This window comes from Polistes dominula, unplaced genomic scaffold (assembly GCF_049000335.1).
Source record: "Polistes dominula isolate Pdom_NZ unplaced genomic scaffold, Pdom_raw_medaka contig_16, whole genome shotgun sequence".
NCBI classification, from domain to species: Eukaryota; Metazoa; Arthropoda; class Insecta; order Hymenoptera; family Vespidae; genus Polistes; species Polistes dominula.
The window spans coordinates 6028563-6050919 of NW_028301040.1; the positions used below are offsets into that span (position 1 = coordinate 6028563).

Consider the following 22357-nt stretch of genomic DNA (forward strand, 5'->3'; position numbering starts at 1 on the left):
AGATAAGAAAATTAAACACGGACCTTTCAACACCAACTAGAATAAAATACTATTACTAATAAAAATACAAAAATAAGAAGAAACATAATCTTTAAAATTAATAATGAAGATGAATAACAAAAATTGCTTGGCAAATGTAAAATTACCCTCAATGCCTGACCTCTACCCCTCTGACAGCTTTTACTGAATGTGGGGGGTAGGAAGAGGGGTTGGTTCTGTTCAGAACGCATTAGCAAGCTGGTTGTTTCCTATGGCATGCCCACTAACTGCTACCCTGTCTTAATGGACCGTTTTACTCTGACCAACCAGACGACTCACCACCAAGTCAGATTACAAGCTTGGACACTGTAGTTGTGCCTGCGTTTAACCAGCTTCTACTATCTCTTCTACCAAATCCTCGTCCCCCCTCATCCCCTTATCTTTCTCATCCTCATCTAACCCCCTTCATACCCTCTTCTCCTTCTTCTACTACGTACACAAAGAGAGACCTGGTTGATTGTCGGTAAAGTAATGAACGTAGCTTTTAAAACACAACAGGAAACAGCACACATACATTTTGTTTTTATTTTTGTTTGTCTTTTTCTTAAAGTTTCTAGTAATTGGTGGAAATGTTGATAGCAATGTTTACGAGATTTCAATCGTATCCAGATCAAATTGATTCTACAGATATTCACGGCTCACTGTACTTGCCCATTTACCTAATTTTTTGTTTGTTTGTATAATTAAAAATTTAATTTGTTATTGTTAAATGATGTTGAATAAAATAAGACATTTAACAAATCTAACACCGAATATTATTATTTTTTTTTTTAACAATTTAAACATCTCTATATAAGAAAACTTTATAATAAAATAAAAAGATAATGCAAATCCTTCGGAATAATAAAACTAACGCGTGTAAAGACTACTAATTCTCGTAGAATTTCTTTGGCATCATCCCTAAGCCTTCCAACCTCCCTCAATTTTAAATATCGACATCACGATTCGATATCCAATTCAGAATGGTTTCCATGAGAGAATTGAGACATCGAATTCGACATCAAAGTCGGATAACGCACCCCATTTTCTCAACGATGACCCTTTCGATCGGTCGATAAAATATTCGTTTGCTTGCAAACCAAGTCACGAACTAAAGAAATTTATATTTGTGTATATCTAAAAAGAGAATGAGAAAGATTTGATTATTGATTAAAAACAAAAGTTATAAATTCATTCTGTTTAAATAACTCAAATGATTTTTCAAACAAATAAAATAACAAACCATAGGAAAATGTTAATCAGAAGGAAAGAATAATTCATAAATTAAATAAAAGAATAAATAAAAAAAAACAATAAACAAATAATAAATAGAACAAATTGTTAAGTAAAAATATTAGTGTGAAAAATAACAACAACAACAAATGTTTAAAAAATTAATTACATTGAGCCAAAGAAAACAAAAAAATGTCCACGGTGAATCAAAAGAAAGTAATTAATAACAAAACATAGTAAAATTAAAAAAACACACACAACCACGATAGGAAAACAAAAATTCTATGCATATGAGATGGAAAGAGAGAAGAGAAGAAGGGGATAAAACCATTGACCAAGAATAAAAGTTAATCCAACCAATACCAGCGCTGCAAACGTTACTGTAATTATTCGGCTTTTCATTAAACTCAACGAACGAAAAGAGCTTTTTTCCCTCGCGTATTTATTTCCACCTTTGTCTCTCTCTCTCTCTCTCTCTCTCTCTCTCACTCTCTTTTTCTCTCTCATCTTCTCTTTTTTCTGTCTTTTCCATTAAAAAAAAAAAAAAAAATACAAAAAGAAATCATCGATACCACTTCTCTCTACTTCACTTATTTACATTTTAAATACATTTTTCAAATTCAACCGAATGAAAATGAATGAAAATTGTTCTCTTTTTTTATCAATTAAATTCATTCATTTTTTGTTTATTCACGAGCGTCTTTTCTTCCAGCTAAGTTTTCTTATCATTGTTCTTATCAGTCAAGGCGTACGAGACTATCAAAATGTGATTATCATTGAAATCACGTTAATGAGAAGGGTTGGTTCATTGTTTATTATCCAACCTTTTGCCAATTTCATGATGAATCGTTAGAAAGAGAGAAAGAAAACGAGAGAGAGAGAAAGAGAGAAAATAAAGGATAAAAAGGGTTGCGTCTGTCACCGAATGGATTTATGTGAATTCATTTCTTCCATCTTGAGTCATCTTCAGTCTGGAATACCTCATTATCAGTCGCAATAACACTCTTACGAAAAAGGGTGAAGAAAAAGTACAAAAATGAATAATAAATAAAAGAAGAAGCGAGACAAAAACAACGATACTCTAATGAAATCTTACATTTGTTAATCATAAATTGTATTAATTTTATTTAACTATAAATAAAGTTGACTAATATTCAAGACCGAGAAATATAATTAATAAATATTAAGTTTAAAATACATATTAAAGTTAAAACTACCAAATATTTTATGTTCATTATTATTCATACTGTTTTAAAGAAAACAAAAAAAAACATATTAAATAGAATGAAATTTTTTTGTTAACCCTTAGAGTGCTATGGACGCATATATGCGTTTGGTAAATTAATTTATATTAATTAATTAAATTATATTCAAAAAGAAAAACTTTAATTATTAAATATAATTTATTATTAGAATCTGGTTAGTAATAAATTATTTCTTTCCTACAAAACATTTTAATTAAAAGTATCCAGCACTCAAAGGGTTAATTGGATGATGAACGATATATATATATATATATATATATATATATATATATTTTTTTTTTTTTTTAGAAACGAATAATAGACATTTTATAAATTATTATATTTTTCTAAATTACAGAACACGGTTATTTGTATCCCAGAATGGTAGGTTTAGCTTTAAATGTTACATTTAAGGGAATAAGAGAACTGGTATGAGGAAATATGGGGAGAAAATTGTAAGAGGTGGGGTTGGGCCGTAGAAATTTCACTCGATTGAAATTTAATAATAACCGTTGCAACTTCTTCAAGGAAAACTTCGAAACGGTTAAGCTAATTGCGATAGGCTAATGAATTCTTTCAGTAATAGAGAGAGAAGAGAGTTAAAGAGAGAAAAGATAGAAGAAAATTAAATTGAGTCAGTGAGTCGGAAACATTGAGTTTTCCTCTACTTTCTTCCTCGTCTTTCAAACTTCCTCGTCTATTCTGCTTCTGCTTCTTCTTCTTCTTTTATTTTCTCTTTCTCTAATATCGTGCACTTTATCATAATACGAGCAAGGAAATAAAACTTATTATAAGAACGAGTAAAACTCATTTTAAACAACATAGTAAGTATGTATTAAATCGTAATTGAAGTTTGAAAATGTTATAATCAATTTTATTTTATGAAAATATGCAACAATATTTTTTATTTACTACATTATTTAAACCCATTCGAGACTACGACACGGTTGTTTCAAACACCGTTCCCAGAAGCCATTTCTTTTTTTATTTTTGTTATATTCCTAATTGTACAATGGTAAATTTTGTTTTTCTATACTTTAAAGATACTATTTATACAAAAGAAAATATTTTATCTCGACAAATACTTTACTCAAAATAATTGATAATAATTTAGTATGATTGCACGCACACGGTGTCTCAAATGGGTTAAAACATTGCTCACCTTTAAAAGACAACCCCTTTTTATTAAATATGTATTTATTTAAAATTTTGTTACCTTTCAATGAAACCTAAAAATAATTTTTTTTTACCAACTTTTTTAGATGACATTAACTAGAAATATTATAAACGAAGTACGAAATAAAATCTATTTTCAGGAGCACGATCGTTATATGAATAAAAAAGAAATTAAATTAATTAAATAATATAACACCAATAGAATAAACAAAAACGATTAAGAAATATAATAGTATAGAATAAAAATTCAAATATAATAATACGAACAGAAAGAAGGGGATAAATGTGATTGTTAAGAAACATTAAGCATTCACACGTACGATCCTCTTTAAACTCGTTATTCTTCATCCTTCATCATTTCCTATTGTATTCCAAGCCACGCGCGTATGCCAACAAAAATCCATCGGTAGGATATTATATAAACCATTGTTACTTGTAATAAAATACAAAAAAATAAAAACAAATAAATTATTAATATTAATAAATTAAAAGTTAGAGCATATACGATCAAATTATTAATAAAAAAAAAAGAATACTAACAACCCGATTTCAAAAGTGTCAAAAGAAAAAGTAAAAAAAGTTAAGTGAAACTTAGAGAGAAAAAAAAATCTTGTAATTCTTGACACGGGGGAATTTTAAGGGTGTCCAACACACGAGAAAAAACTTGTATATTTGTGTGAGTAATGAGAAAGGTCAGAGATTTATTCACATACATGGAAAAGAACATTATTTCATCCACTCATCCATCCATCCATCCATCCATCCATCCATCCATCCATCCATCCATCCATCCAACGAGTCTGCCTCTTTCTTTCGGTTCCCCTCTTTTGTCTTCCTCTTTTCCATCAACGCTCGAAACCACCGTAACAAATTACATAGAGCATACACACGTGCTGTGGGGTGTTGTATTGTGTTGTGCTGTGCTACGTGTTGTGCTACGTGCAACGTGCAGAAGGAAACGACGCGTATAGTACGATAACGGAACGAACCTACCACCCACAACTCGCTGGAAGAAGCTTTCTTGCGGTACCAATGAAATTTCACGGTTGAGCATGTCAAATGGAGCAAGAGATGAGAAACGATAAGGAGCAACGATAAAAACTACCGCGAGAAGACTACTAAAACAACAAAGATGAACAACCACGAACCCCCCCTTTAAAAAAAAGAAAAAATATATAAAACAGAATGAAAGTTGTTTCAGGTTATTCACATTACGATGGATTTGTGTTTTTTCTTCGTGATAAAAAAAAAAATATATCTACGCTAAGGAATACTAAAAATAACAAATTTCAATCTCATTTTAGAATCAAAATTATTTCAACGTATTCGCATTAAGAAAGATATTTTCTTTCAATGATTTTTGTTTTCATAATTCTTTTCCCGAATATAAAATAAAAGTGTTTATATTATTAATTAAATTCTTTCCATGCGAATAATAAATTTGTTAAAGACTCACGTTTTGGTTGTACAGCAGCTACATCCGATGTAATGGTGGTCACTATTTCTCGATTTGGTCCCTCGTTGAAGTTCTTCACAAATTGCCAATCTTCTCTCAATTTCTTCAATTTTTCTTGTAACTCGATGGATATTGGTTGTTTCGCTGCTTCACATTCCTTTTCCAAATTAGTATAATTCTCTAGTACATCTTTTACTTCCATTTCTCGATCCACCACGTTAAGCTGCATATCATTAAAATAAATTACAAGTTTTTTTTTTTTAACATCGTAAAGTAATGAAGAAACTTACCCTAATATTATTAATTACATCGGTTCTCTCGTTTTGAGGCAACTCCTGTGTGATATTTAATCTCGTACGGACTTCCATAATCCATGCCATTACGGTGTCCAAACAGTTGATGTATTTTTTCAAAGAAGTTAATTTACTTTCAACATATTCACGATGACTCGAAAGATTAGACTTTGCCTAATTAATCAAAATTTATTTTTATTAAAACATTCTAATTGAAATTGATGAAAACATTTAATAGAATTACCTTATCCATATCAGCTAAAAGTTTATTGTACACATCCTCCCCACGTTGACTACTTTGTTGACTCATAAGTAACTGCGTATCTCTTTTCCTTGAAACAAGTTCTTCTTCTCTAGCCTTGAAAAAAAAGAGAAATTTTGTCCACGTTTTTAAGTAACGATCGATATTTTTACAATTAATAAACGAGACAAATATGAAGAAACAACATGCATCGGTAAGGTGCATACGTAATATAAACAGTAGTGAGAGTTTAATACTATTTATATCTTGGCACACTTTCGCTTGCGCAGTCAACTCATGAAATTTGAAGATATTATTAGGATTCACGTATCATACTTTTTTTTAATTGTAACAATGAATTTAATTATTCACCAGTTATTGTAAAAAAACTCAATCAAACGTTTCATTAAAAACTTCTAACGATTTAGTATTATTATGTACATATATTCATATATTAAAAAATAATATAACGTACCTTGATCAAGGACAACCTTATCGAAAGTGATGTTTCATCTGATGGATTAGCCATTGATAGTAGCAACGAATTAACTTGTTCAATGACGTGATATGTAGCCTTTGTAATCCTACCTTCGCTTGAAACTTTTTTCTCGATTGCCAAATTTCTGCAAAAATAAAAAAATTACAGTGGATGCAATTCTAAACGAAAACGTGTAAAACTTGTATTTTAATCAGAGAATGTTTACGAAGTTTTTTAAAATAAAATTCAATGTACACCATAAAAAAATATTTGTACAATATTATAAAAATAATAGATTTATTTTATTAAATTAAATACCAAATGAGAAAAGATACAATTTAAAGGATAAAAAAAACCTGTTACGTACCTTTCTTTGTATGCATTGATTTCAGTCAACAAACGATTCCACTTGTGTTTGATATTCTCCATCGTGTTATGTAACTCAGCAACATCTTCGGAAGAAGCACGACTCGATATTTCAGCATAGGAAGCACTGATATTATTCTTCGTTCTTTGCATGCGAGAAACTTCTTGCTCAAGTTCATACATTTTCGTTTTCGATACTTTCGAATGAGGCAAGGAAAGTAATTTTTTTAATGCGTCCTCGCTTTTTTCCAACCATTCGGAAAATGCGCGACACATATTTTGAAATTCGTTCCACAATTCGAAGCATTTATTCCAACGATTATATCTCTCGATATAACGTTCGTTGATGCTGTTCCAATCAGCATGCAATTTTTCGATCAAACACTTAACGTGTTCTATTTGTTCCTTCTTCGATTGACGTGCAATATTTTCCGAAGCTGAACTCAACTCGTCCAAGTTTGTTTTAAGTATATTTATAGCGTTGTTTATCTTTTTCAAACATTCTTCTTGATTATTAAATAACTCGTAATCTTTGCCATTCAATGGTGCAGAATTTAAAGATCTTGACACTGTCAACGTTGCTTCTTTCATTTTATTTGCTCTCGTTATTATACTTTGAGCATTTAGTCCTCCAACATCCTAAACGAGAACAAAATATTATATTTCACAAATTGACTCCCACAATACATATACATTTTATTTTAATGTACTTACCAATTCCATTTTCTTATCAGTCACGTGTTTATCCTTATCCTTGCTACCGCTGTATCTTTTAAATTGCGAACTAATTTCTTGCCATTTGGCATTAATATTATAACGAGTAGTTTCCGAAAATGCGACGTTCAATCTTTTCAATTCAACACTCAAATCATTAAATTTATGAATTAATTCTTGTTTAGCATCAAATTCAACAGTAAACGATTCCAATTGTCCCTCGTAATTGTTGGCTTCTTCTAATTTTTGTGGCACTTCTCTGAACCATTCTTCAAATTCCAAAAGTATTCTGTTGTATTGTCTTAATACTTCTTCAGCTCTTTGAGCTTGGATACGTCGTGATTCGGTTTCCGTCATCACTTGATGCCACTTGCTTCTTAATTTGTCTTGAAGTTCATTATTTATTTTTTCTGCACGTACAGGATCCAAGGTGTGCACTGTCATAACTAAACCGTCACCTTTGCTAATCAATGCAGCAGCATCGGGAGCAAGCATACTAATTTCACTCTTAAGTGTCTGCAATTAATTTAATAATCAGTTTTTTATTGAATAAAAATTCCCTTTAAATTATATTAATGTTTTTTTTTTTTTCAAAAAAAAAACAAACCTCAAGACGTTTGGTAGGATCCTTCTCATTACTGATACTAGTAATAGTCATCAAAATAACGTCCATTCTATTTAACATTAATTGTGCCGATCTTTCAAATTCCAAAATTTTCTTTTCAATATTAGCTCTTGACGAATTTGAAAAATGACCGTAAGATCTTTTCTCAGAATATGTTTTCTGTTCGGTTTTTTGTGGCAATACCTGTTGCGAATGTTCAACTTTTATCTATCAAAAAAAAAAATGATGTTAATTTAACAAAAATAAATAAACGTTTAATGAAAAATGACGAGAATTATAATTGTAGCGATAAACCCCTATTATTAATAATAATTAAAAATATAGAATAAACGCATGTTATAAAATATTATTATTATTTGTTAACCTAACGATGGAAAAACGCGTTACACTTTTTAGCCAAATATAGTTTGACCAGTTGACCATTTAAAATTACCTTGTCCAAGAGGTGCTCAACATGCTCTCCCGAATTAATATCTTCTCCTTCGGAACTAGAACTAGCTACATCGATTTCAGTATCGTCTGAAAATATTAATGCATCGTCAGTTTCCTTGTCGCTTCCATAAAAACTGTCACAATCCTCCAACGTATCATCTTTCGAGAAACTCCTGATACGTTTCAATAATGGCGACTTTCTGTACTGTAATTTTTCAAGATCACATGTCGGCCTTTTAATCATTTCAATCTCATTATTTTTCTTAATCGTATCTTCGTGAAATTCGACCATTTTATTATTATCACTTTTTTTCAAAGTATCATCAAGTATCAAATATTCCGCAACGCTTTCTTTATCCTTCAATGAACGACTCGAAATTGTTTCCAATTTGTGTGATTTTTCAATCAAATTTATTCTAGTGTCTAAAGTATTCTGTACGTTCGAATTGCCCGAATTACATTCGTTATTGGTATTATTATCCAATTTAATAGTAAGTTTTTTAACATTCCATACTTTGCATGGTTCACTACCAGATTTTTTTTCTTTAAAATCGGTATCAATTCTTTTTTCCTACCAACAATTCCAGTAGTATTTATGGCAACCGTAGTTGATACTTTATCACGTGATTCTCTATCTTCCGTATCGGTGTCAATAGATTCTGGTTCTGTTTCAGTATCCTCAACAATTTCAACTCTTTCAACAGCCAATGGTAATAAACCTGCGCTGACATTTGCACTTGGTAAAATAACGTGATCCTCGGGTGAAGCAACAGATTTAACTATTTCCATTTCTTTGACCTCGACGATACGGAATGGATTAGGTTGTACGTTTGACGTATGAAACGGTTTAGATTCCGTAGCGGTCAAAGTATTGGTGGACACTTTGAAGAACAATGAACTATTTTTAGATAAGAAAAATTCTTCCTCTTCCGTTGAACACGTTTGCGGAATATCGCAGGTCAAAAAACGAGTATCACGTAAATCATCGATGTGTACATTTTGCGGCTGTGATGTTTGAACAACGTCGGGTATCGAACTCATGTCTAATTTTCTTCTAACAGCTTTGTTAACATCTACGATTCTAGTTTTAACTTTGTCAGATTTGCTTGATGATTTTCTACTTCGATGTGGAATTTCGATAGGTGAACTTTCAGGTGTTCTTATAATCGTACATTGATTGTCATCAAATGCAGGATTCAAATAACCGATACCATATACTTCATTATTCTCATCCAATAATGTTGTTTCTTTTTTAACTAAGTACACTGAATTTTGTTCGGATTTTTTAGATAATTTTTCATTCCCGTTATTGTCTCTCCCCTTATTATTATTATTATTGTTATTATTATGATGATTATTATTATTATTATTGTTATTACTATTATGATTATTATTATTGTTATTATTATGATTGTTGTTGTTGTTGTTATTAATATTATTTTTCTTAGTTCTCAATAATAAATTGTCTTTCATTGCGTAGATCCGTTCCTGTGAAAATATTATACGTAAAATGGTTTCATGAACAGGAGATAATGATGATAATAATGATAATGATTGTTAGATTTAGAAAGGAGCATATGTTAATGAAGTGACAATATCAAAATAAGCATAACCAAATATACAGATGTGTGGTAAATAAGCGACAATGCGTTTATTTCATTGTGCGAGTATGTAAAAGCCGAAATAATCCTTGCGTTTATCCATCACCGATGCAAGAAGAAGAGTTTAACTTTATTTTCGTAATCATATATTGTTTCTTTTTTTTATTGTAACATTTCTTCACAAACATTTTTTTTTTTCGTCAAGTTAAGAAAAATCCTGATAGAAGGGGAGAGACAAAAAATATTGATCGTAAATAATGATGGCAGAGAGATACGTGTGTAATAATATTGTCCATTCACCAAATATGATTTGTACAAAAATCGTACAAATCGCATAATACATTATTTACATAGGCAGAGCAACCTCTTGGACGGTACGACATCAATAAGCGAATTGATACATATAATTTATTGATTTAATTAATTTCATCATAATTTAAGATCGAAATCTTATATACAATATATATAAATGAAGTCGAAAGTATATATATATATATATAAATTGTGATGAAAATAAAACGAAAGGCACTCATAAAATTCAAACTTATATTATTAAGGATATAAACCAAATTTTGTTCATTTTTATCAAACCATTATTTTTTTAAATGTATTATATATTATATTAATTTCTTATTTCTTTTGTTTTTTAAACAAAACAACAAAATTAATTGCGATATCCTTAATAATATAACACACGTTTAATATGATACGAAAAATTCATATTGTACGTAAGCTAAGTAATCCTCTTTCATACCTACAAATCTAAATATTCTACTACTAATGATAAAAAATAGAGTTTTTTTTTAAATGCATATTAATTAGAAGAAAAAAAATTCTTTGTAAAAGATATACGTAATGGTACTATAGTAAGCACAAGCATTACATATACCAAACGTTAAAAAAGTGTAAAGCAAGGTATATAAAAAGCCATGAGTGAATAAAGCAGTGCATGATATAAACGTTTCAATCAAAAATTCTATATATAACAACACATTCAAATGAATTCATTTAGAATTAAATATACATATCTATATATATCTAAAAAAAAAAGTAATATAATAAAAATATTCACGTACTTGGATTTTATTAGAAATTTCTTCCCACTTATCGCATACTTCTGCTATTTTTGGATAAAACGTATAACGTTGAAGTTGACTAACTTTATGCTTTGCTTCTATTATTTCACTTTGTATTGCCTAATGAAATACAAGACAATCTATAATTCAAAGTATGTTTAAATATAATTTAAATATTAATTACCTTGCATTGTTCGAAATGATGTTCTGTTAATTGTTCCACCGGGATCGTGTCTAATCTATTGAATTTTTCTTCAACTTGCAACAACCATGCTTTTATCTCATCAACATTTGGTTCCTCCTTGGACAAAACAAAAACAAAAACAAAAAAGAAATGATTACACTAACATAATAAATCATACAAAAATTAATAAATTAATGTCACTTAAAAAATATGTACCTCAGAATTACTGCAAAGACGTAATCTTCTTTCGGTATTAGCTAATTTAATGAAAACGTCAGATAATTTTTCTTTTAATTGCTCAAGATAAGATGGGTCACATAATTTTAAAAATTCATCTTGCGATCTTAACAATTTATCTTTAACTGCGTTTAATTTTGGCAATACTTCCGTCAAAGTTTCCTATAATAATTATAAACAATAATAACTCATTAATTTCAATATAATCAAATTTAATAATTATTTCGTATATTTTGAATTTCATACCCTGACGTATATCGCATTAACTGGTAAATCAAGCATATTCTTTTGTGCATCCAATTCTTTGTTAATACTATCCAACGAAATATTCATAAATGATAAACTTTTATAAATATCACGAGACAAATCTAACGCTGTTTCTAATATTGATTTTGATTCGGTTATTTGTAATCCAAGCTAGAAAAAAAAATAAATAAAAAGAATAAACATTCAATTCAAAATTATAGAAAATAAAATAATTAAATTATATATAAACCTTATTATATAATTCTTTTAGTGTATCTATTTTTTTGGAAAACTTTTCAGGCTCACTGACACTTCTCTCTTCGACTAATTTTCTACCGGCAACTATGATGTTCTCAATTTCACTTTTAATTTCGCTTAAAGTTTGATAAAATCTCTGAAAATGTAAAATTCATTTTACTTAACTTTTAGATTGAATTTATAAAAAAAAAATAAAACAAATTCTAAACCGATAATGTTTTACCAAGCAATGTTTCAATTGTCCTTCGATAGCTTCCGGATCTTCTGATGATAATTCTAACAAACACGTTGCTTCTTCGATACCTCGAAGTTCTCTCAAAGCACGAGATAATCTAGGTTCCAAATTAGTTGAACAACGAAAACGTTGAAACTTTTTCTGTACTTCGACAAATTTCTGTTCGATCAAAGTCATTTGTTCTTCAAGTCTGTGTGCAGCTTCTTCTTTACCAGACGATTTATACGACTCAATTTGTGCTGCCATTTCTTTAAGGGTGGCACTTTGATGTTCCATTTCTTGCATCAATTTCTGTGAGAAAATATCGCATCGTATCATAAAAATAAATTGGTCAAATTTTCCCCTGATAAATCGTATTGAATACTAACGAATAAATTATAAAAATTCTAACAATAACAAAGCTTAATTTAAACAGAAATTCATTTTAACATTACATGCTATTTATTAATAATAAAATATTATATTGTGCACACAAATCGACGCGTTTATCTATCGCGAAACGTGTATTAAATATAAAGCATTAAAACAAAGTAGAAACTGTATAATTTGTTAAAAAACACACCAATTAATTAACAAACAAAAAGAAAAATCTTAATTTAATTTAAAAAAATAACAAAACGTATGTAATATAACATAAAACACATACATATTGAATTCTCTTACAACACACATTTCATTATATGACATGGTTTCCATATAACGCGATTAAACAAATGTTTACATACAACATTAAATTAATTAATCGCGTTATACGAGAGTTAAATGTACATAGAAAGAAACAATATAGAAAACAGACCTGATAATCATGTGGCAAATCATCGGCAGTGAGATCGCAGTCAAGACGTGCAGTTAGTACAGAATCTACTTGCGTTAAGGAATGCTGAAGAGCAAGAATTCGGCCTTCCGATTGTTGAGCTTGTTTCACCGATCCTTCCAACAGCTTTGCTCGTTGACCTGCCTACTCAAAGTAAAATTCTATCTTCCTGCATAACTTTTATCAAGCAAATTCTAATATTTTTTTGTTCACCATTTTAATCGTTGTTCTTCTAAACGTCTATCATTTCTTTGAACGTAAAATCAATAATGTTTGTTCTATCATAGCATAACATATGATTTCATGCGATTATAAACGTATTCATATTCGATTGTTAGATTCTATTCTAATACAATTTTCTCACTTCTTTTTGTTTTTACATTCCAAGCTTTTTTTGTAACATATATTTACAATTTATCATTGATCATTAATTGAAACCACTGATATTGGTGAGACACATATGTATTGTAAAAAGAAGAAAACAAAAGAACATACCTGTCCGTTTAGATTTTCCCAACGATTGGTTAAAGCTTCTACGTCCGTTTGTATGGATTGTGTCATGATGTTACTATCAACCAATTGTTTACCAATTTCTTGAATTTTTTCTTGTCTAGACTCTGGATGATTTCTTATATAATTTTCAAGATCCTTTTGATTGAATCAAATTTACGAAAATATATTAATGTAATATTCTTTTCATTATACACATATATATATATATATATATATATATATATATATATATATATATAAAATAAATTGAAACTTACGTCAAGTTCTTCAGAAATTTCTTCCGCGTCAGCAGCACACTTCGTTGATTTTTTTAATCTCTTTTCTAATTTATCCAACCAATCACTCTCCTGAGCAACCAATGCACGAAATTCACCGTATTCGTGTGTAGCATTTTGTAAATGTCTATAACGTTCATAAATCCGATCCGTAACATCGGTCCAGCGTGCATTTAAGAAAGTAAATCTTCTTCCTAATTCTTTTACAGATGAACCTTCCGAGCTTAAAAGTTTGTCGTTTCCCATTTCGTTTAAATTCCTAAATTCTTCAACGCGTTTATCAATCTTATCCTTTAAAGTCTGATATCGACCGCGTACTTGAAAAAGTTCAACCGATGACGTTATTTTAATGTCGGCCGGTATTTCTTTCTCCAAATCCGACAACCATTTAGTAAAATCGTCGATTCCGTTCACAATCTGATCGTTCAAATGATTTAAGAGTACTTCAATCAAATTTATGAGTAAAAAAAACAACAAAACAAATAAATTATTCAACTCACCTCGTCATTTTTCTTTAAAGCAGCTTCGTATTTATCAATCAAACTTTTAGCATCGTCCGTAACTGTATTCCATTTGCATGAAATATCTTCAACTTTGTTATTCAATACACTGGCAAAATTTGGCTCAGAATTTTCAAGTAATTTATTCGTTGATATTTGTAATGTTTCTACTTTCGGTTTAGTTTCGTCTATTTCTCGAGAAAATGCTCTAACCTGTTCTAATTTATATTCCGTCATTTTGATGTCATTTAAATCAGTATTCTTTGATATTTCTGCTATATACCCCATAGATTTGTCAAGCCAACTTTCCAACGTTAAAAGTTCCTTGTCAAACGTTTCTAATAATTTAATATCTACAAAAATAATATAATATTTAATAATAAATTAATTTATTTCAATGAATTCGCGTGATTACCTCTTAAAAGATTTTGTTGTCTTTCTTCCAATATTATTGGAATGTCACTCCATTTAGTATTAAGATCTTGTAATTCATTTCTCAATTTTTGTGCTTGAGTATCGTCAGTAGTTTTGGTTATTAATTCGTGACCCGTTGAATTAATGTAATCAAACGTATCTTGATATTTTTTCAATGTGTTAGAAAGATCTTGAAATTTTGTAACTTGTTCTTCCATAGTTTTTTTATCAGATATTATCGTATGTTCGGATAATAATAAACTTTCTACACTGTTAACGAATGTCATCAGATTCGTAATAGATTCAGTATACTTCTTAGGTGGAATTTTTTCGATTTTATCTGTTATCTCGTTTAAACGATCGGATAATCTAAAAGTTTAATATTTATATTATATTTATAATTAATAATAAAAAAATTTATATAACAAATATCTCCTATTAATTGATATGCAAGTTACACTTACAATTTTAACATTTTTTCCCAATTAGAAAACAATGTATTTGTATCAGCATTTAATTTATCATTTTCACTGGCTACCGAGTGATTACTTTCGGATAGTTCTTTAACTTTGTCGATTAATTTTTTAACACGTTCGTCGTGTGATTTCATCGATTTCATTTTAACCTAATTAAATTGACAATAATAATAAAAAATATTAATTGAACTTAAATAAATAAAATCTTTGATAAAGTGTTAGTACTCTGCTTACCCTGAAAATATCTATTTGATTATTAGCTTTATTAATTTCGAACCATTTGGTATAACTATCCAACATCATATTCAAACTGTCCAACTCGTTACGAAATTTTTTAATTTCTTCCAAATAAGATATTCGATTTTTAATTTCTTGTAAACGATTACTGGTTGCTGACCAACAATGTTGAATATCTTCCAATTTCTTTCTCGCATCTTCACTGGACTCATTCGTATTTTCCAATTCTTCGACGAATCTTTTTCCCAATTCGAGAACTTTGTCATATTCACTTTTGTGCAATTCAATATCCGCTAAAGTATCCTCGTAGACAACTTTTTTTTCGTCGACACTTAACTCGTCAAAAACACCCTCCGATCGGCCAATTTCCAAATCAACGTAATCCAACCATTTGTAAAGAGCAAGTAATGCCGATTCAAATTCGTGTTTGGTCGTATTATCTAAACGTCGTTTTTTCATATCGCTCTGTGGAGTTGACTAAAGTAATCAAACTCTAATTCAGAATAATCTTCTACCATATATAAAATGATATAATAAAAGGTTTGATTATTTTTTTATTTAAAAAATAAACGTACCGTTGCTGCAATTTCTTCTTTATATGCAATACTAGTTACCGTTTCCGACATCCATTCGTTATTACTGATTACAGTGGTGTCCCTTTCAGATTTTAAATCAAATTCAAAACCGGAACTAGTGATCTAAACGCGTTACATAAAAGAAAATAATTAGAATCTAATTTGTTCAATCGATTCTTTTATCCACTTTACTTTTTAATCAATTTTACCTATAAATAATTTCTCCTATAGTAAATGTTTTTTACAAAGCAACGATTATTAAACATCGACAATGTACGTGTACAAATACAAAAATTAAAAAAAAAAAAACGAAAGCAAAACTCTAAAGAAAATAATAATTTTATTATAAAAGTAATACACAAAAATCTGAATTAATATCTTTTAGATCAATGGAAACGTAAGAAATTTGAAATATACAATCATTTTAATATTATATTGTCACAATATGCGTGCGTCATGTTAACTATAAATATGTTATATCAAAATTCTAAATCAAATATTAACATCAATAAATTAAAATAAATAAATAAATTATATAATAAAACGAAAAACATTATTTACATGTATTTTCAAATTCTTAAGATGCAATAATGAAAAATATTTTTTAAAAAAAGGAAAAGAAGATCCAATAAAATCAAAATGCCCGTTCAATTAGAACATTATCATAATTTAAAAATGCACATTTTACCCTTTGACTTTGAACTTCCATAATTTGTCCGACAGCGTCCCAACGATCCTGCAAATTTTCGATTTTTTCTAACATATTAATGCTATCAGGAGAGGATCCTTGATTATCCAATTCTTGCATGGACTCTTGCAAGGATACTACTTTCTTTTCATTCACATCCATTTCCATTTTTAATATTTGCAATTTTCTTATTCTTTCTAAAACTTCACCGATCTCGCTAGCCGGATTTGCTTCCATTTGTTTAAGAGTAATTTCCGTTTCGTTTAACCAAGCAACTAATTTTTTATGATCATCGATAATATTTTGCCAAAGTAAAGAAAGTGTTTGAAGACGTTGACGTCTCTCCTCTTTCCATTGACAAATGTGTGCCCATCTTTCACCCAATGCCGACAATTGATCTTCCATTTCCGTATAAACAGCCTCTGAGTTTTCTTCATCAACTACTACGACAATATTTCTCATACTATCGACTACATCCTGTTGCGCCTTTATATCCTGTTCTAATTCATTTAATCGTTTCATTTGTTCATCCAAACTAGATTGATTCAATTCTGTTCCAACCATTAAAGAAATTCTATCCTCGGTTTTCGTCAACCATTGTCTAAGAGCATCTATTTGTGCCTGCTGCATTTGCATCAATACCTGAGATAGATTCATAATATTATTGATTCTATTATATATTTACAAAGTGGATCTATTATTAATCCTTATCACTCCAAGTATGACGTTATTTAAGTAAATACGGTATTGTCTGAATAGAAAGTTTATAACATTATAATAATTAATTCTATATTAAATAAATGTATATATTTAAAAGTAATATTAATTTAAATAACATTACAAAAATAATATTTTCAACGCAAATTTACATAGCTCTTATGTAAAGTTTACCAATGTACCATTCACCAAAGTAAGATACTTAAAATCTGAGCAAACAGTTGGAGTGATAAGGATTTGAAAGAATAAAAAAAAAAGAAAAAGAATGAACCTCGTGAATTCTAGTTTGAGTATCCATCGCCCTCATTCTAAGTCCCTCCCATCTGGAATTAAGGAGGGACATTTGAACGCGTACTTCATGTTCCTCGTCCTTGTGTAAACCACCCTCGGCTAACAATCTAGCACCTTCTTCCAAAACAGCACCTACACCATCCTGATGTCCCGTCAATTCAATCAAGAATGCTTCGTGATCGTGAAACTGTTGCTTCAACGTTTCCAAATTCGTGCCGAGTTCCGGCGCATGATTCAACTTATCCTCGGCCTCTAACAACCACGTTAAAACTTCCTCTAGTGCAACCTGATAACCACCGAGTTCAACGGAAACGTTCGTAGCAAGACTCATCGGACGTGATGTTGGCATACCAAATGTTGACAAAGTTAAAGTGTTCTATAATGGAAATATATTCTAATCTAATCGCACATTCACTAATTGCATTTAACTCATTTTATTTTATTAACACTCAAACTACCCACAACGAATTTACAATTATTTCTATCTGTACAGTAAAAATAACTCGTTATTTTTCCTCTGAATGCAAAAATGAAATACTATTATTTCGTTTTTGTTTAAATATCTATTCCATGTCTATTTAGAAATGAAATAAGAAATGAAATAGAAACTCAATTAACTAAAATTACCAATCGTTTTTGATTGATTTAGATGATACTTGATAATTTTAATGACCAATATTTATCTTAGTAAATTAAAATTCTATCTTTATAATTTATAACAATTATAATGATAAATATTATTTATCAATTAATTATTTAATATCAAAAACTAATCAGTTCAAGATTCGTATAATTCATTATTTCCATTCACTTGTACATAATAAATATTTTGTTAAATGATCATTTGACCGGGTTACTGTACAAATAGGTAATTGAATTGTAGTTTAAATTTAGTGTTAAGCGTACCTCAGTGCCTGGTGTTGTAACAGGACTACTATCACTCGTAATCGATAAATCCAAATCACCGGCATCGTCTCCGGATTGAGTTAAACATTGAAACAAGCACATTACGTACATCATTATTGATTTCTTATCCGGTACCGACGTATTCACATCTATAATTAACGAATACAGTGAAAAAATAATCAAGAAATAAAATAACATAATTGTGAAGACAAATTATTGATCGTAATAAATGAAATACCTTCCGGATCTAATAATCTTTCTATTCTAAGATGTACTTCGGCAAAACGAAATGCATGATCTAATCTTGCATTAGGATGTTTTCGGGAAATTGCATTAAAATCAAACAATTGTGGTTTGCAACGATGTAAAAGTGCATTGAACGCTAATCCATCTGACCAAGATGTTGTAAAATTTTTTATGTCGACACCAGGATAATTCTAAAAACGAGTTTCATATATATATATTTATATTTGTAATAAAAAAAAAAAAGAAAGAAAAAGTAAATTGATAGAAAGAGTCACGTGTTTTACAAACGAACGATATTTTACCTGAGAGTTTTGTCTGCACCATGCTAAAAGAGTCTTTTCTAAATTCGTTTGTTGTAATTCCGTCATCAAATCTTTTAGATGATAATGTACCTAAGTGAATATTTTTCAATTACAATCTTTTTCTTCCAAAACTATGGAAGAATTGATAATCATATACCATAATGACATACCTGCCAGTGTAAAATAATACTCCATACTAAACCAAGTGATAATTTTGGATTACCATCTACGATATCATTGCTACTAATATTTACAAGCTTCACCTAAAAAAATTATATTTATCCAATTTATTCTATAACTTTTTTTCTATTTCTTTTTTTGTTTTCTAAATAAAAACTTACATTGTTCTGTTCGAGGATTTGCAATGCTTTATTAACATTATTGAGATGATGAACTCTCATACGACCGCGTTCTCTTTTCTGAAAATAATGTTACATACTTGTATATTATTAATTAAAAAAAAACAAAAAACAAAAAGAAAAATTATTAAAATTATTTATTACGTTATAACAATATCTTTCTAAACGTAAGAATATTTTTAAAATATTATTTTCTATTTTTTGTTAAATGATTCAAATTAATTCCTATAAAAATTAAAACACATAAATAAATATATATATATATATTATTTTTTAAGACTAAAATAATTTAGAACACATCTATCTTGACAATAAGATCAGTTATGTACGACTCGTCTTCTATTTACTCACGCAATTGAATGAATAGAGAAATAACTAGCGTACAGTCAACTCAGAAAAATGTTTCTACTCTAATTAATAAAAGACGATTTGTGTATGTTGAAATGCGTATCGTTATAGTAGATCTGTACCGATCATTCAACTATTTACAACTATACTAACGAGTACTATGAAACATTCGAAATAATTTATATGATTTAAATCGAACGTACGAAGATGTACGAACGTACAAAACATTTTTTTTTTATACCATATAAAAATATTAAAATTATTTTAAATACATCATGCAGAAATTATTTATATTCATTCCTATATATATATTAAATATTTTCTTCATTTTGTTTTTTAATACTAATTAACATAAAAATTTAATTTTATAAAATATTATGATAAAACACAAGTATCTATGTTACGTGAGCATTTTTATGTTTTAAAAATTTCATGCCACAAATATTTGAACTTCAAAAAAAAAACTATTATTGTAACCTGGTTTCACACATGCATACATCTGCTAGTTAAAAATGTAAACACCTGCGTGAACTAGAAAAAGATACACAGGATGGCACAATATCTTTATTTCTTTGTTTTTATTATTTTTTTGTCCTCTTTCCCTTTCAAGAAAAGTACTTACTAATACTACTACTACAAATAATAAAAACAAAACAAACGAGAATAAATAATTATCTTTGATGGACAAAACTACGTATCCTTTTTTTTTAAACTTGACGTGAACGTAATTAAACGTATGCCAGTGAACTGTCATCAGAGGATAATAATCCTTCGTAGCAAAGATAGTCATTTTATGATGAAAGATAAAAAAAGGTAAAGAAAAAAATTAATAAAACAAAATAAAAAAAGATACCTGAAGAAAAGGAATATTATTATTAATCATTTGAAAAGACCCTTTATATACTTAAAGTATATAATATTAAGTATTTCGAGTTTTGTGAAATGATTCTTTCACGGACATGTAATATAATCTTTGTTAAACACTTACGTAAACTTTCGACGTGAGTACCTCCAGAAGGGACAGAAGCCGGTTTCCGTCTCTTAAATCGACGAACAGGTCGGATATCGGTTCGTGCTGATTCTATACAAAAAAATAATACAAAAGAAATATGTAATTCAAGGTCTCTTATTTTCACCGCGAGTAAAAAGCAAATGTATGTAATTAGTTGCACTACTACATGATTGATCAGAGAAAGATTTTTCTTCATTTTTCTTTTTTTTTTTTACGTCTAAATAAAATATATTTCAATATAAAAGTATTAAAGTATAGGTTTGTCTTAAATGTCCCTTACAAGAAAATTCTTTTTATTTTTATTTTTGAAAAAAAAAACAATCATTCTACAATTATAATTTTTATAATTAGCTATAGTAAAATTGTCGAATGACATTTAAAAGTAATCATGACGTTCATAACTCCAATAATATTTGATTTCCAATCTTCTCATGCTACCAACAGTAGCGTGGGCGGCCTTGATAAACGAGGACAACAACCAATCACTCCGTGTATAATGTTCATTAATAAACAAAAAAAAATAAATTCATTCAAGATACTAAGAACTAATTCTCTATCAACCCCTAATCCTTCCCTGATCATTTTTTCATAAGATTGTTATGATAAAAAAAAAAACACTCACCTTCAGCAGCTGTGAGTTGATCCATTTCGTAAAAGTTTTCTTCTGCACGTCTTCTCGTTCATCTGTAATAAAAAGAAAAACAAATAGTTAAACATTCATTGAGATGTTATCATAAACGTTCATATCGTGTGTTTTCTTTTTGATAATATCTATCAAATAATAAAAAAAAAAAAAAAAAAAGAATCTCGTGGATCGAAGAATATGTTTTTCTTTAACCAAATTGCAGTTATGAAAGAAAATTGTAATCATCCGGAACGAATGTTAGAATGCTTCTAACGTGCGTTGAGTTGATTGTAAACTTCGTATCTCAGCAACCATTTGTCAAGAATTCCAGCTGCTACGAGATCATGGTGAGTTTCGTTTTATGTATAATTTGTAGACACACACATATGTGTGCTCGTTTGCACACGCACGTGCATGTATATGTATAAATATGCGTATAAATTGCTATAACTTATCAAGATAATTGCATGAGAGAGTGGTCATCTTATTAAAAGAGTAACGTTCATCGTGTACAGATAAAACGATAACAAACTAAATATTATTATCAATTCAACACGTGAAACTTTAAAAATCCCATTCAAATATTCTCATTCTATCGCGTAATTATTATTGTTACCAACACCAACGCAAACTCGATTCGTCGTCTATCGCATTGACATTAATTGACCCTAAAATGTTCGTAGCAATAAACTAACTGATCGTTTTAAATTTTACAAATCTTTTAATTGAGATCAAAACCATTGGCCACCTGCACGAATCGAATAAACAACATTACGAATTTATAGATTATTTATTTATTTAAGAAAAAAAAACAAAAAGAAATTACAAGTTCTTTACTTGTTGTGAATTAAAACTTTTCAATCCACTCTCGTGCACATATCTATAGTTTTTTAAATTGCAATTAATTTTATAGCCAAAATATTAATTCCTACTTCGTGGACCAAGT

The 22357-nt window shown here is 29.1% G+C and overlaps 1 protein-coding gene across 1 annotated transcript in view; it reads right to left on the reverse strand.

Moving 5' to 3' along the window:
* Positions 1-22357, reverse strand: part of LOC107066180 (dystrophin, isoforms A/C/F/G/H) — a 334345-nt gene that overhangs the window by 307847 nt on the left and 4141 nt on the right. The window contains exons 2-31 of the mRNA XM_015320544.2: positions 21409-21470; positions 20763-20855; positions 19409-19486; positions 19238-19330; positions 19068-19157; positions 18758-18956; positions 18520-18668; positions 17594-17989; positions 16606-17247; positions 15918-16040; positions 15340-15819; positions 15094-15254; positions 14631-14998; positions 14216-14568; positions 13698-14132; positions 13423-13575; positions 12910-13071; positions 12102-12404; positions 11871-12014; positions 11621-11791; positions 11354-11536; positions 11138-11254; positions 10954-11073; positions 7827-8051; positions 7220-7735; positions 6507-7144; positions 6137-6284; positions 5665-5778; positions 5418-5594; positions 5128-5350 (exon numbers count right to left, since the gene is read on the reverse strand). Of these exons, the coding sequence (XP_015176030.1) occupies positions 5128-5350; positions 5418-5594; positions 5665-5778; positions 6137-6284; positions 6507-7144; positions 7220-7735; positions 7827-8051; positions 10954-11073; positions 11138-11254; positions 11354-11536; positions 11621-11791; positions 11871-12014; positions 12102-12404; positions 12910-13071; positions 13423-13575; positions 13698-14132; positions 14216-14568; positions 14631-14998; positions 15094-15254; positions 15340-15819; positions 15918-16040; positions 16606-17247; positions 17594-17989; positions 18520-18668; positions 18758-18956; positions 19068-19157; positions 19238-19330; positions 19409-19486; positions 20763-20855; positions 21409-21470 (7116 nt within the window). The remainder of the gene's footprint in view (positions 1-5127; positions 5351-5417; positions 5595-5664; positions 5779-6136; positions 6285-6506; positions 7145-7219; positions 7736-7826; positions 8052-10953; positions 11074-11137; positions 11255-11353; positions 11537-11620; positions 11792-11870; positions 12015-12101; positions 12405-12909; positions 13072-13422; positions 13576-13697; positions 14133-14215; positions 14569-14630; positions 14999-15093; positions 15255-15339; positions 15820-15917; positions 16041-16605; positions 17248-17593; positions 17990-18519; positions 18669-18757; positions 18957-19067; positions 19158-19237; positions 19331-19408; positions 19487-20762; positions 20856-21408; positions 21471-22357) is intronic.